At 52.7% G+C, this 14157-nt stretch overlaps 1 protein-coding gene across 5 annotated transcripts in view; it reads left to right on the top strand.

The window, feature by feature from the left end:
* Nucleotides 1-13182, top strand: part of PEMT (phosphatidylethanolamine N-methyltransferase) — a 37589-nt gene extending 24407 nt beyond the window's left edge. For 2 of the 5 annotated variants that reach the window (XM_015294176.4, XM_015294178.4), the window contains exons 4-8: nucleotides 3743-3888; nucleotides 7236-7347; nucleotides 11024-11098; nucleotides 11632-11692; nucleotides 11784-11872. In XM_015294176.4, coding sequence (XP_015149662.2) covers nucleotides 3743-3888; nucleotides 7236-7347; nucleotides 11024-11098; nucleotides 11632-11686 — 388 coding nt within the window. In that variant the 3' untranslated portion in view covers nucleotides 11687-11692; nucleotides 11784-11872. Of the gene's footprint in view, nucleotides 1-3742; nucleotides 3889-7235; nucleotides 7348-8023; nucleotides 8160-11023; nucleotides 11099-11631; nucleotides 11693-11783 lie in introns of those variants that run through there. The other 3 variants (XM_015294177.4, XM_015294179.4, NM_001006164.2) reach the window with 2 other exon arrangements.
* The last annotated feature ends 975 nt before the right edge of the window (nucleotides 13183-14157 follow it).

Genomic DNA, 14157 nt, shown 5'->3' with positions numbered 1-14157 from the left:
GGGTCTTTGCCCAGGAAAGGGCTGTACACCATTCCCCAATGGTGCTCCTCAGCTTTACACTCAGTGCTGCATAATTCCTGGCTCTTGTGTCAAAATAGAGGTGGTGTAAACGGCATTGACAGAGTGTTTTGTGCAGAAATGACCATGCTCTGATGAGAATTGAGCCTAAAGCAGCCAAAGTCCCCTCTGACATCATCCAGGAAAAGCCCCAGGTGGCCCAAAGCACCCCCAGGTGCCACTGCTGGCCAGGGGGAGAAGCTGCTGCTAAACAGTGTGACCTAAATAACTGACAGTGGCGCAGGCAGAAAAGCAAAGTCATTATTGGCAAAAGAAGCTGTGAAGATGATGACCAGGCTGACAATTGCTGATGCTACCGGCAGGATGATTTCAGCATTTGTTTCTGTAATGAACAAGGTCTTTTGTTGCAGTGTGCGTGTGGCACTGTTTGCTGCTGGGCTCCACTGGATGGGTTCACCCCCCTTGCCTGCTATTGCCACAGGGAACAAAGCCTCCAGCACGGGGACGTCCCGCACCTCTGCTGCTTCCCGCTGCCTCCGGCCCCTGGCCCAGTTCTGCCCCAATTGCACTTGCCCAGTTTCCAGGCTGATTTTTGGGATCATTAAAGGGAGCATCACAGCAGCGACCCAGTTTGCTTGATGAGGTCTTTGCCCTCCTTTATGGGAAAGGGATTACAAAATGTGGTCACTGTGGGCCACATTTTGAGGGAGGCCTGGAGCTTCTCTCTCCATACAGTATTTCCAGGCTTGCTTCATGCTCCATGTGGCTTTTCGGGACGTATTTAGGCTGCATGGTCAGCACTTTGATGTTGCAATCACCTTTTAACTAAATGAACACCCATTTCTGCAGACTCGACCGGTACCTCCAGTACCCACAGCACATTTCTCTCGCCTTGGTGCCCAACGTGCCATGGGTTAAAACCACTTCCACCTGCATGACATCCACATCCCTGCGCTGCAGGGACACTTTGTGGGTGCTTTTCCAGTTCATATATTTTATTCCCATGCAGTGGCACCGCCTGCGTAGCAACAGATGAGTGTCTGAGCGCGCGCCTCTCTGTTTTGGGAAGGGTGGGCCAAACAGTGCCTGTTGCCTTGGCTCCCTGCTGCAAAGCCAGCCAATGTGCACAACTGTGGTGGCCACGGGTTGTTTGCAGCCCTCGGGAATTGGCCAAATATGCTGCTTTGGTGGATTTGGGTTTTACACCTGTGCCACTCACACTGGAAAGCTGGCAAATACCCATGGGAAGATGTTGGAAGAAGCATCATTCCCCTGTTTGCACTCCTCAGAACCGGGGCACTTTCCAGAGCCCCCCCAGACACAGGCACCTTTGAGCCAGCAGCCAGGGATGTGATTAAAGTAGGTCACAGCCCATCCATCTCTACCGTGTAAGAGGGGAGCTCCTCACCATGGCAATCGCTCCGCTCGGTGCACAAAGCATTTCCAGGTAGTGGGACAAAGGATGGCTCTAATTGGGGTCCTCTTGAGTGCCGAGCCAGGACGCTGCCGGGAGGTGTAGCCAGAAATAAATGCTGCGATGAACGTGACTTGGAGGCACATGGCAAAGGGAACGGCTACATGACATGGAAGGAGACAGCCTCTGCCTCGTCCTCCTGTGCCAGGAGGGTGAGCCTCAGAGCTGCTGCGCTCCCCTGCCACCCAGGAGCAGTCACAGATGCCAGAATAATTGCCGTCTCTGACAGCTCCATGCTGCTTGTCATGGCCCGGCATCATAAATGCTTAAAAGGTTTATTTACCAATCCTGAAAACTCCAGTGTGCATCATGTTTAATGCAAATAGAGTGTGTGTTTAGGAAGATATAAAGCATCACTCGAGGGAAAGGCAGTCCATTATCTGCATGCAAACACCTCCCTCTCTAGCTGTAAGCTGAACAGCAGGGGACTAAGTGGGACATGCTGATGAGGGCAGCTCGTGCAGCCGTACCAAAAAGGGGGGAATGGGATCATCTGGAGCAGGGGAGATGGCTTTGCCAAAGCAAACCCCCGTCATACATTGGTTGCAAAGCTGATTTGTGGTCACCCCATTTGTGCCACCTTTGTTCTTGTACTCCAAAGCCAAGGTGGGTCATGAACGTAGGAAAGGGAAGGCTCAGAGATGCACAGTGGCATGATTCCTCATCACCCTGAGCCAAAAGCAGCCTCTGAGCAATCGCTTTCCACGCAAAGCCAGGCTGGGCTGGTAGCAGGGTTGCTTCGTCATAGGGGACTCTTGTGTCACTTAGTAATAAATACCAGGGATGTCATGAAGAGGGACGTGAGGCTGCTGCTGCTTCATGATAAGCCAGGGTGGCACGTTTCCGTCAGCAGTGATTTGAAGCTGAACCAAACTGAAGCTGGTGAGCAGAGGGAGGTGTGCTGGGCACTGCAGCAACTCTCCTGGGCTCCTTCCTGCTCCCTCCCAAGCACATGATATTATTCCATGTTTTGCTGCTTCGCTCCAGTCCAAAGTGAAGATGAAGCATCTTGCTCTGGGGCCTAAAACCTCCCAGAGAGCAGCAAATCTTATAGGAAAGAGCTCCAAGGAGAACAAAAAATAACATCCAAGTCTCTAAAGCATAAGGATGAAGAATCATCCCTGGCTTTGCTCAGTGTGTGTGCCTTCTGTCTGCCTTCTGAGCCTTCGCAAGGTGTGCTTGCAGCCACATCTCTGGCAGGGCTCTCGGCTTCAATTGACGCAGCAAAGAAAACTGAGGGATTTGCAAGACTCAGAGAGCTGGACGTGAAAAAAAACCACATCCCAAATGCTGCAGATAATGTCAGAGCAGTTGGCAGCCCTGCCTGCAGCGTGGTGGAACAGCCAGGGAAACTGCTGGGCTCTTTCCACGTGAAGACCCAGGAGCACAAGGAGGAAAAGCTGTGCCTGGCAGGCAGCAATGGCCAGAGGCAGGAGTGCTGTTATTCCACTTGAATTTCAGCCTCCAGGGTGCTCGTTTGAAAAAAAAAAGCTCCAAGTTTCCTACCTCGTGTGTCAGACACATGTGGAGTAAGCCTGCATACAGCACTGTGGGTCTGTTATCTCGCTATTATTAATGAGCATTTCTTAATCACGGCGTTATCCTGTTTGTGGGCATACACGGGTACTGGAGCTATGTGAGAGGCCAAGCCCTGCTCCTGGGCACAGTTCAGATGGCCCAAGATGGAGGTCACAATTATTGCACTCACAAATGAGTATTGGGAAGGTCAGACCTGAAATGCCTCGATGAGAAGCAGTGCTCGCACTCCCAAATCTGCGTATCTCGTGTTTTCCTTTTGATGTTCAAATCCTCCCCCTGCCTGTCAGCCTGCAGTCATGAATCACTCCTGGGCACGTGGCGAACGCATGAAGGCTGCAAAATATTTTGGTGGAGGAGAGGAATGGGGGTGGGAGCATGAGATAACCCGGCAGGCTACTCCCAGCCCTCCCAGTGCCGAGGTTCTGCAGCCTCCAGCATATACATGCAAGGGCATCATTAGATATTGCGGTGCAGTGGGGTTGATATTTCCAGGAGGGTTGCAAGTAAAAATAACTTCCCCAAGGCAAGTCCTGGCTGCTCACCAGGCTCTGTGGCTTCTGCCATTGGGAGCTGGAGTAGGTTCAGACGGAAAAAGAGACCCTGAGAAGTGCCCTCCCCCAGCAGCATCCTCTCCCAAAGCTCTGCATCTCCCAGAGGGGTGATGTTAGCAATGAGTCGCTGCTATAACAGCCCTTGTTGTCTCTCCGACAGCTTCACAGAAGCCATGAAGAGCCAGCCGAAGCTGGAGGGCTTGGACAGCCACTGGGCCTATTACTCAGGCTTGGCCATCATGGCTGTAGGGACCTTGTTTGTCATCTCCAGCTTCTTAGCACTGGGATTCACCGGGACCTTCCTAGGTAAGCACTAAAAATTCCACAGCTGAACCAGAAAGGTCATTTAATCCTCCCAGAGTTGGACTCAGTCATCCATGTGGGTCCCTCCCAACTCGAGATATTCCGTGTCTATGATTTTGGTAGGGCAGAATCCCCTGTGAATTTCCTCTTCCATGTCTTTGGGATGCTGTTAGGTTTGGTCTTGGCTTTGTGATACCAAAGCACGACATGGCCATGCCGTTACTTTGCACAGAGATGATCATGCAGTGATTCTCTACTGCGAGTCTAATCACCATCAAGCCTGAAATGTTAGAAACCAGCTAATTATCTCAGAGATCAAACGTCCTACAGAGAAGGCAGCCCACGGGCAGAACTCGTGAGCAGGTCAGCACCAGCACCGCCACTGCACGGTGGGAGGAGGAGGAAGAAGAGGAGGATGAAGAAGTAGGAGCCATCCAGCAGCCTTGTGCTGAGCCCACAGCCGTCCGGCACGCGCTCAGACACAATCTCATTTGCTCTTCCCCTCTGCAATAAACACGACATTCTCTGACAGATTCTTTTATCTGCCGCTTCATGGCAAAAGGCATTTTCCACTGTGCCTGCTTTCACATTTAGAGCGTAATTCTATTAGCATTGTTGACTTTAGAAACATGCCAGTATGTGTGGAATTCATAAAAATAAAATAGAGACAGGAACAATAAATACCGGAGGAAAGGGGCAGCTCCCGCTGGCTGGAATAATCACAGCCCCAGCTTTGACACTGCATTTAGGCTGTGCTTTTTGCAAGTGCTTTACAAACCAAATTCAATTAGCTCCTGCCGTGTCTCCAGGAAGAAGAGAGGGAGGGAATAAGCCTTCTTGCTTTCAAGTCGAGTTGCAAAGAAATGTGTTGAGTTGGCCAAGATCCTGCTGCCAGAAACAGATCCCGGTTCTCCTGGACGTGTGCTCTCAGCATCGATGCTCCTGGCCCTGTGTTGCATCCCTGCCCCCCAGCCATGGGGCAGAACGCACCCACAGCCCAGCAGCGATGCTGCGTGCATGGAGACACGTCCGGGAGGCCGGGCAGGGCAGCACCCATCAGCTCGAGCTGGTTGAGTGCTTCTGAAGCACAGCCAGCTCTGGGCTTGCTTACGCAAAGCCTGATTCACTGCCCACGAGGACCCACTGGGCCTGAACCGCAGGGGGAAAGCAAACAGGTGAGTCAGGCTCAGCGTAAGCAGGGGCACAGACCTGTGCTCTGAGCAGGGAGGAGTTGGGTGCTGGTGGTCTGTAGTGGCATTTGTGCTCATCTTGCTGAGCCAGCAGCAAGAAGGAGGGGTCTGCAGGTCTCAGGGGGCTCACGTGGGTGCTGTCTGGCTCAGGACTGTGCTCTCACCACCCTTTTGCACGCACCACACTGGCGCAGGCAGTGCTGGCACTTCTTGCTACGGGTGGCAAAGGGCTGAGCTTCTTCAGTAAGAAGAGGGTAATGACCTCATCCTGCTTCTTCTCAGTCAGCTGAGCTCAAGAGAAGTTTTGAGAGAGCAAGAGATTCCCAAGCATTTAATAAACTGACTGAGACAGCATCGGACCTTTCCCTTTTGGGTTTTCTTAAAGCAGTGAGTGCTGAAGCAGGCAGGACAAGCAGATTGCATCAGGGCTGCCCATTAGATCCCAGCAGTGCCAGTCCCATTCTCTGCTGTGGCTGGATGCAGCCCCTTGCCCTGGCAGCCCCTCTCTGTCCCCTTCTCCCAGCCATGCACTGGCTGGAATTTGTTTTGGAGCCATTTGCCTTATTTTCTGACACAGGCAATAACAAGTGCTTGACTTCCAAAGGCTGAGGGCTGCGCTGCATGCCCTAATCCAAGCACAGCTCCTTCCAGCTCTGACCAAGATTTCAAGCAAATCGGACCTGACCAGACTCCATCAGTGGGTCACGGTGGACCCAGCAGCTCCGGGTCGGGCTCAGGGGGCTGTGGGAAGCACTGCTATATGTAAGGATAGAAGGTCTGCAGGTCCTCGCTGCTGCTTGCATTCACTTTGTGCAAACCTCCCCGGTGCCAGCGCCCTTTGGGGAGCAAAGTGTTCCACCCGAAGGCGAGGGCGGGCAGGGGATAATGAACGTTTTGACACAGAAGAAAGCACAGCAATGGGCTGTGGCTTCGGGGGGGCTTTCTAGCAGAACAATCTCCGAGCTGCATTGCCAAGCGACTGTGAGAACATGTCGTGTGAATACCAGGCAATTATCTCACTTAGTGGCCTGTAGTTAAAGCCCAAAAGCACTGTATAATTGGGCAGGCGCCATTTATCCTTGGAAATAAATGTTTTTGCACCACGTGAGGTCAAAGAAATTACACCACGATCCAGGTAATAATAATAACCTTGAATACTTTGCACTCCCATCATGCCTTTTATCTGAATTTCCAAGCACTTTCTCACCATCCATTAATCCTCACCCCCACTGCACTACGAGAAAGACTGGTATTGTGATCGGTGCACAATGGCACTGGGAGGGACGGAGGAGATTTGCCCAAGGGCAGGGAATGGGCTGGGAACACAACCCATGGCCATGGGCTGCTCTCTGGGTTATGCTGTGTCTTGTGCCCAGGACACGGAGCAAAATCCTCGCTGGCCTCCGTGGTCTCATTATAAGCCCAAGAGAAGCCAAAGCTCTGCATCCCAGCCCTGTCACTCCCCCAAAATGCCTCTTGCGAGCTGCACGCTGCACACATCTCCCCGCTTGTCATGGGAAGATTACTCCGAGGTTGATAGGAAGCCGGTTGGAAGCTGACAGTTCTGAAAGCTTTCCTCGTTACAGATGAAAATCACCTATTATCATCATCATCATCATGCCGATAATTGAGCGTGTTGTAGGCAGAGGTGCTATTTTCTGAAATTCTGAGAAATTCTCTGAACTATGAGATAAGAGTGGCACTGAATGGGAGCATTTGGTGGCAACGGTCTCAGCTGTACCATCACGAAACACCATTACTGTGCACTGGGCTTATTTCCCCATTAAATGTTTTTGATCCTGTGCACTCGCTTCCTTGTCAAGTGGCTCCAGAGGGGCGATTTTCAAACAAAAAAGCAGAAGCAACCAGTCGGGACCTCGAGAGCCGCGTCCCAATGAGGAATGGAACTGCCATCGCCTCACCGCAATGCACAAAGGCACAACCCTTCCTGGTGGGCAGAGAGCCATTCCCGGAAAAGCTGATGGAGATGGAGTAAACACAGCCTATTTGCTGCTGTTTTCTCAGCCTGGAAGTCAGCAGCAAAACCCTTTGTTTGCCGTTGCTCTGCCTCCATGGCAGGGATGCCCCGTGGCATTGCTTGCTGATCCCCCCCCCCCCACTTCGTGGAGCCTAATGAGAAACTCTTTGTTCACCCTACAGGGGATTACTTTGGCATCCTGATGGAGGCGAAAGTGACCTGCTTCCCCTTCAGCATCCTGGATAACCCCATGTACTGGGGCAGCACGGCCGTCTACCTGGGCTGGTCCCTCATGTGAGTATGTGCTCCTGCCATGGTACCTGGGGGGGTAAGATGTTGGCTCGAATCAGCTGTCAAAGAAACGTTTGGTGACGGCAATGACACAGCTGGGGAGTAAAGCAGCAGGGGAAGAGCAGCACGCCCTGGCTTCTCAATTCCCAACTATTTTTGCACACGCAAAACCTTTCTCTGTCACAAAAAGACGCGTGGCATTAATTGTCAAAAAATAAATAACGGCCGAGCGCTGGGGAGAGGAAACATCAGCAAACGCTGCAGCCAAATGGGGTCCTTGGCAAGCTCTGCACGTGGAAAAATCAACAGCCAGGGCCGAACTCATGCCGGGTGTCACTCAGCGGGGGCCAGGCACTGATACCAGGGATTGGTGTGACCCTGTAATTACCTCTGGAAGAAACAAAACAAGCCAGCACTCCTCCCCCCCTCTGCATGGTGATAGCACTTCCGAAACACTCCTCATGTGATACAACACGGCTTAATAGCCTGCTTAGGAGGAAATGAATAGGCTGTAATTTAGCAGTAAATGAGCAATATACTCTATTCTGTGTAATAAGTTTTATGTGGTTTTCATTTGATATCACATTTTATTTATTTGCCCGGGAGTAAAAACCACGGCAGGGTTGTGTTGGGAGCCCATAGAGTACTGCTGGACTTTATCACCAGGTGTTTTGCACAGGCACTGCCACGTGGGACACCTCTCTTATACCTCAGTGGGAAAACAAAGCACTTTGCCACTTCTCGCCTTCCCAGCCACATGCACAGCACTGCAGTGCTTTCTGGCCCCTGTTAATGAATAAAGCCGATGTCGCCGAGCCTTGTGACATTTGTTCTGCACTTTGACATCCCCCCCTGCAGCCAGCAGGGCTCACTGCACAGCACCCTTTGCCTTCTTTGCAGCCCCGTGGCAGCTGGGTTGGGTCCAAGCCCTGGGAAACGGTGCCTGAGAGCTGGGGGACAGGGGCTGCGGGGGACGGGGGGACAGAACCGCACATGCCAACCCACAAGGAGGTATTTGGATGGAGAGCTTGTAAGGAGATTTGTATTATTCTACAATTGAGCCATTTCCTGGAATCCCTGCCCAGCCAGATGAGTCCTCTCGAGCTGTTCATGTTGTAGAAATTCCTCCCTCACCCCCACGACGGAGCAACTTCATGCCGGGTGCACTTCGCTTTGGTCTTCAGCCACAGTCCTGGGCAAAAGAAGCCTGAAGCGGCTGGAGACAACAGCACGATTGCCTCTTTTTCTCATTATAAGGCTGCCACCATAAAGGGCAGCGAGGCGTGAGCAACAATTGCTGTTGACAAATTGCTGGAGCTGTGCAAAGTGGCACCAGGGCACGGCACGCCTGGCCCCAGGGGAGCTCCACACAGCCCTGCACGCCGTGGTGGTGACTGTCTCTCTTCCCCGAAGTCTCTGCTTGGGTTTCTGAGTTGTAATGGGGATCCCAGGGCTCTCCTGAGCTCTCCACGGGGCCACAGGGCTGTGAGATGTGGGTCAGGGCCAGCATTCTGGCAGCAGGGATGTGCAGCTGAGCTGTTGGCACAGGAGGAGCACAACTTCTGGCTGGTTTTGGACAGGCCTGAAATGTAGAGCATATTTCTCCTCCCTCAGTGATGTATTACACCCCATATCGTGGCATCGGAGCCCAAGGATTTGATTCATTTACATCCACAAGGGTACATAGTGCGTAACGTAAGCGAGTCTGGCAGCACCCCAGACTGCCTGTGATTAGGACTCCGGCATTAAGAGCATCACTCGAGGCCAGAGATGCTATTTTCTCCTTTCCAGGATGTTGCACATATCCCAGACTCAGCTAATGGCAGCTCTTGGGACAAGACAAATGCATCTGCTAAGTACGCAGCGGGCAGCACTTTGACCCCTTCTGCACACAGTAAGCAATGGGCACAGGGCAGCCGGGGCTCCTTGCTGTGCCTATGGGATGCACAGGGAGAGGTTTCCTCAACACTTTGTCATGAAAATGGGAGCAGGGAGCCTACAACAGGAGCACATAGCCATGTTCAGTGCTCAGGACTAACAGTGCTGGAAGGGATGTGAGCACACAAGCATCGCTCTTGCAAAACATTCGCAGCAATGTGGAGCTGCAGCAAGGGCTGGGGACAGACAGACTCTCTCAAAAAAGCCCCTGGCTGCTACCAGGACCACAAAACCTACCCGACTGACTCATCATTGACCCTGCTACAAAATGAGCTGCTGCCCAAGAAGTAGGTCGAGCTCGTAAGAGGAGTGAAACGCCAAGATGCTTCTCACTGCTCCAGTCGAGCAGCCTCGTTTCTCCCAAAAGACAAATGGAGCATTAGTTGTCTGGAGACGGCCTGGTGTATCTGTGGCAGGGGAAGTGCTTTAACTCATGGCAACGGGCTGTGTAAATCAGAGCAGGCGCTGCAGCCAAATGATGCAATTAGAGGTCTTGCTGTCAACAAACAATCATGCAAATTTGTTCTCTCTGATACAAATCAAGGGAGGAGACATGACTAAGCATGTAATAGCAGGGGGTTGGGAGTGAAGAAGTTGTCCCATGTTTCCTAATGAGAGAAGAAAAGAACTTGATGCAAAATGGGAGCAGTGGAAAAGTGAAGGTTTGTGTGCATCTCTGCAGGAACTGATGTGGCCGGGTGCTACCTGAGGGCTGCTTTGGGTGGTATGGGGCTCAGGTCGTTTGGTCTCTCCTCTGAAGGCACTTTTTCCCAGCAGGGCTGGTCCCCTTGCACGAAGGTTGCAAGATGTTTACCCTCACCAGGGACCAGATAAGTATATTTTCCTGCTGACAGCCAACTCCTGTCCCCCTCAGAGAGCTGAGCTCCAACCAGCAATTAAAGGCAAGCAGCAGTGCCCTAATGAAAGGCTACACGTGCAGCCAGTAGCTGGGGGCATAGGATGCAGAAAGGAGGTTTGGGAGTCTGATGCTAAGCGATGAGCTGGACACAGCCATGCTCCTTGCTGTGGAGATGAGACTGGAACTCTGTGGGGCGTTTGCACACCATGGAGTGCTCTTGGTACCTGGTTTGGAGATTTCTGGGATCCTGGGACCTTAGCAATGACCCCACTGCCTTCAGCAGCCATTCTTTGCCATCTCTTCCAAACCTTCCCATCCCTTCTATTCTGTCCACGCATTCCGTCCGTTCCCATTCCTTCCCATTCCTTCTATTCTGTCCACCCCTTCCGTCCCTTCCCATCCTTGCCATCCCTTCGATCCCTTCCATCTCAGCCTGCGATGGCTCAGCTCAGTGTCTACAGAACCATACGCTGCTCTGTCTGCCAGGTGCCTCCTGCACCCCGGGTGGCCGTATTTCTGTGCACATCAGGCATTTCCCTTATAGCGCTGGCTGGGAGCCACGGCCGTACATAAGCAGCTGCTCAGCTATTAAGCAGCCTTATAATCTCAGGACTTAGCATCAAAGCAGAAACTCTCTGAACAGAGACATGCGGGGATCAGACTTGAAAGAAGTTGCCGAAGTAGGCTGGGGAAGAGTCTTTGCCAAGTAACATCTGTCTAAGACAGTTAACATTAAGCACACACAAAAAGATCCACCTTTTGTTCACTTCAGTTTAATGAGCAAGTGCTCTCGTGGAGCAATAACGTCTCATTTCACTTTCTAAAGCAGGTCTTGCATAAGCCCTTGTACTCACCTGATCTTTTCCTTCTCTTTCAAAACAGGCATGCGAGCCCAGCTGGCCTTTTGCTGACAGCTGTAGTGGCAATTTCCTACACAATTGCAGTGCTGTACGAGGGGTGAGTAGTTCTGCAAAACTGGAGAGCTTCTCATTATTGCTACCAGTTTTAACTCCCGAGGTTTCGGGGAACTGCAGAAGCAGAGATGTTTTTTCCGATGCATTCAGCGGGGAATAAGGAAAACAGAGGATTGTTTCCCAATTGTTTTGATAATGGGCAGATTCCTTTCTGAAACGATGTGCTGAGTTCTAGGAACGTTTGTGCATTTGTTTATTTTTATCAAAATAAGGTTTTCTTCTCTTTCGGATGCCTAAGTCTGTCTATATGAAAGCAGCGAGGAAGGCAGTTAAAGGGCTCATTGTGGCACCCGATGGGGTGCAAGGAGAACATTTTGCATTTGGTAATTTCTTGGAAGGGCTTCTCTGATATTTCACCCCGCAGCCCTGGGTGAAACAGCCCAGAATGGTCCCCAGAAGCACTGGGAAAGGTCTTTCGTGGGAGGTGGGAGGTGGGCTCCCCCAGAGCGCACAGCACTCACGGTTTCATCTTCTTCCCCCCCTTCTTTTGCTCTCCTCCTGTGCCTGCACCCACAGGCCTTTCACAGAGGAAATCTACCGTCAGAAACAGAAGGGAGCAAAGAGCAATTAGTGACAGGTACGTTTCCAAATGGCCGTGCCGTGTGCTCCGGAGGGCAGATGGGTTCTGCACGAGGTCCTTACCAGACTCTGCTCTTTGCCTCTCACAGTGCAGTGCCTTGGACACCTCAGTGCAGCGTGCCCTGCGCTCCCCGTGCTGTCCGATTTGCCCATTTTCCTACAGAGATGTTTCCTAGTAATTAGCCCAGCAACCCCTAATGAGCCAACTGAGCACCCTGCAGTCTTGGAAGCCATCAGAGGAACAGTGTGAGCACGGCACGGAGCCAGAGAGCCCCGTTCAGCCCCCCGACCTGTCCTCCCACACTGACAGCTGAAGATCTGCAGGGATGAAGCAACCCAGCTCCAGTCCCGGCCTGAAGGGCAGAACAGCGATGGAGGCACCAGGGGCCTTTTGGAAGCGAGGTCTGAGCATGCAGCAGCACAGCAGCAGGTGATCCTCTGTGCCCACGGCTGCTAAGGACGGGGTGCATTGGATGGCTGTTCCTCAGCGTTGGGCACTTTGTGCTTTTTGGACAGCACGTTGGACCTCGTTGCTCACTCTGCAGGCTGGACGTGGAAAGGAGGGCAGTGCACACTGATTCTCTGTAGAAAACAGACACTGCCAAAGAGGCATGGCTTGATCAAAGCGGTGCCCATGCAGTTCTCAAGCTGCAGGGGAAGGAAGAAGGGCAACCACTACAAATCTGACCATAAACCCCTCTGGAGCAGAGAGGCCTCCTCATCCACCCCAGTGCTTTCCCACCACCGCAGAGCTCTGTAGCATCTTTGTGCTATTTGCAAAGGCTCCCAGACAGGGGACAGCAGGGCATGCAGACATAAATGTCCCACCTAAACCACTGCCAGAGAGGACAGAGACATGGCAGCTGACTCATGGCAAAGCCCCAGCATGGAGAAACCAGGCTGGGAGTGGAGAAGACCAATGGAAAGATTCAGTCCCCATCAGCAGAGCGAGCAGTCCCCTGGTGCCAGTGCCCCACTGCCCCATGGCTCTCTGTGTCCCAGGGACAAACCCCATCCAGCCCCTCCAAGCCCATGCAGCTCCTCCTTTCCCCACGGCCACACGATGTCCTGCCCACCATCCCACCACACAGTGCCTTGCCCTCACCAGCCGGGATGAAACGCAGCCTGGGCTCATCCCTGCTGCTGGATCCGGCCCCAGAAAGAAGGTTCCAGGGCTGACGCCACAGCCCCACGCTCAGTGTTTACAGATTCCCAGAACGGTTTGAGAAATAAGCTATAAATGACCAAAAAATCCCACCAAAAAACTAAAGGGAAGGGAGCAGTGATGCTCCCGGCTCCCGCGGGGACGTGGGCTGAGTCTGTCCCGCGGTGACGCCGCGCTTCGTCCCAGCATCACAACGTCCCCTCTGGAGAAGGTCCTCTCTTCTCGCAGCACGACGGCCCCATTCCCTCCTGCTCGTGCCCGGCTGTAACTCACCCTTCCAGCATTGCTCAACGGGAATTAAAAGTGTCGGTTTCTTTCTCTTCTTTTCTTTCTTTTCCTGTTTCCTCCAGCGGGGCTCAGGGACGCTGTGTTTCTGTTTCTGAGCCATTGCACAAGGATTATTTTTTTATTGGTATCTCGACGACCTTCCTCCTAAAGACTTGGGCATAGTATTTTATTTTTAGATAAGTTTCCACATCCCCTCCACGGCGAATGTTTATAGACAGAGGCTAAAGCGGCCCAGTGCCATAGCAACCAGCAAGGAGAGGATCCATTGCACTGTGCAGACATTCGTGTCAGAGTTGCCAATCCAGGCTCGAAGTCACTTGTGCAAATAAATTCGTATTTGTCGAGAGGTGAAATCGGTGTTTGCAGAAGAGCCGCGTGCTTGTTAGGAAGGATTGCTCCAGTGGGCACACAGCGAGGGCCGTGTTGGTGCTGCCTCACTCCCAGTGCAGGGACCAGCACTAGGATGGGGAACTCTGGCTGCGCGACTCCTATCCCCAACCAGGATAACCCCCCCAGGATGGTGTGTACCACCATAAACCCACTGATGGGGCCACGCTCCCCTTGCAAACTCATGGCATCCCAAAGGCTCAGGGGCTCGGTGCTGCAGTGGGTGCTTCACACCCAGCCCTTCCCTCTCTCCTCCTGCTTTGCGTTGCTCATCTCTGGGGCTGTGCCCGATTTCGCTCTGCCGGTGCCATGCGGGGCGTGCTGTGATGTTCAGTTTTGGCACAGCAGTTTGTTTGCAGCCTTGGGGGAAAGTGGCACGAGGCCGTGTGCAGATGCAGCAGATAACTCCCTGTGCTCGGTGCATTTCTCCAATGCAAACACCAGGAAAGGAGGAGCTGGTTAAATGACAACTTCTGGCGGGCAGGGACAGCCAGGTCAGTGCGGCCACTTCACACTGTGTCCCCGCTCACCCCGCTCAGCCCAGACCCCAGCACTGCCCTCGGTCACATGTCAGCAGGGTTCTGCCCCACATTCCCTTTCTGTGCCAACCTCACACGTGCTCC

The sequence above is a fragment of the Gallus gallus genome, chromosome 14 (genome assembly GCF_016699485.2).
Source record: "Gallus gallus isolate bGalGal1 chromosome 14, bGalGal1.mat.broiler.GRCg7b, whole genome shotgun sequence".
Lineage (NCBI taxonomy): Eukaryota > Metazoa > Chordata > Aves > Galliformes > Phasianidae > Gallus > Gallus gallus.
The sequence above is the reverse complement of the archived record's forward strand: the minus strand, read 5'-3'. Positions and strand labels throughout refer to the sequence as shown.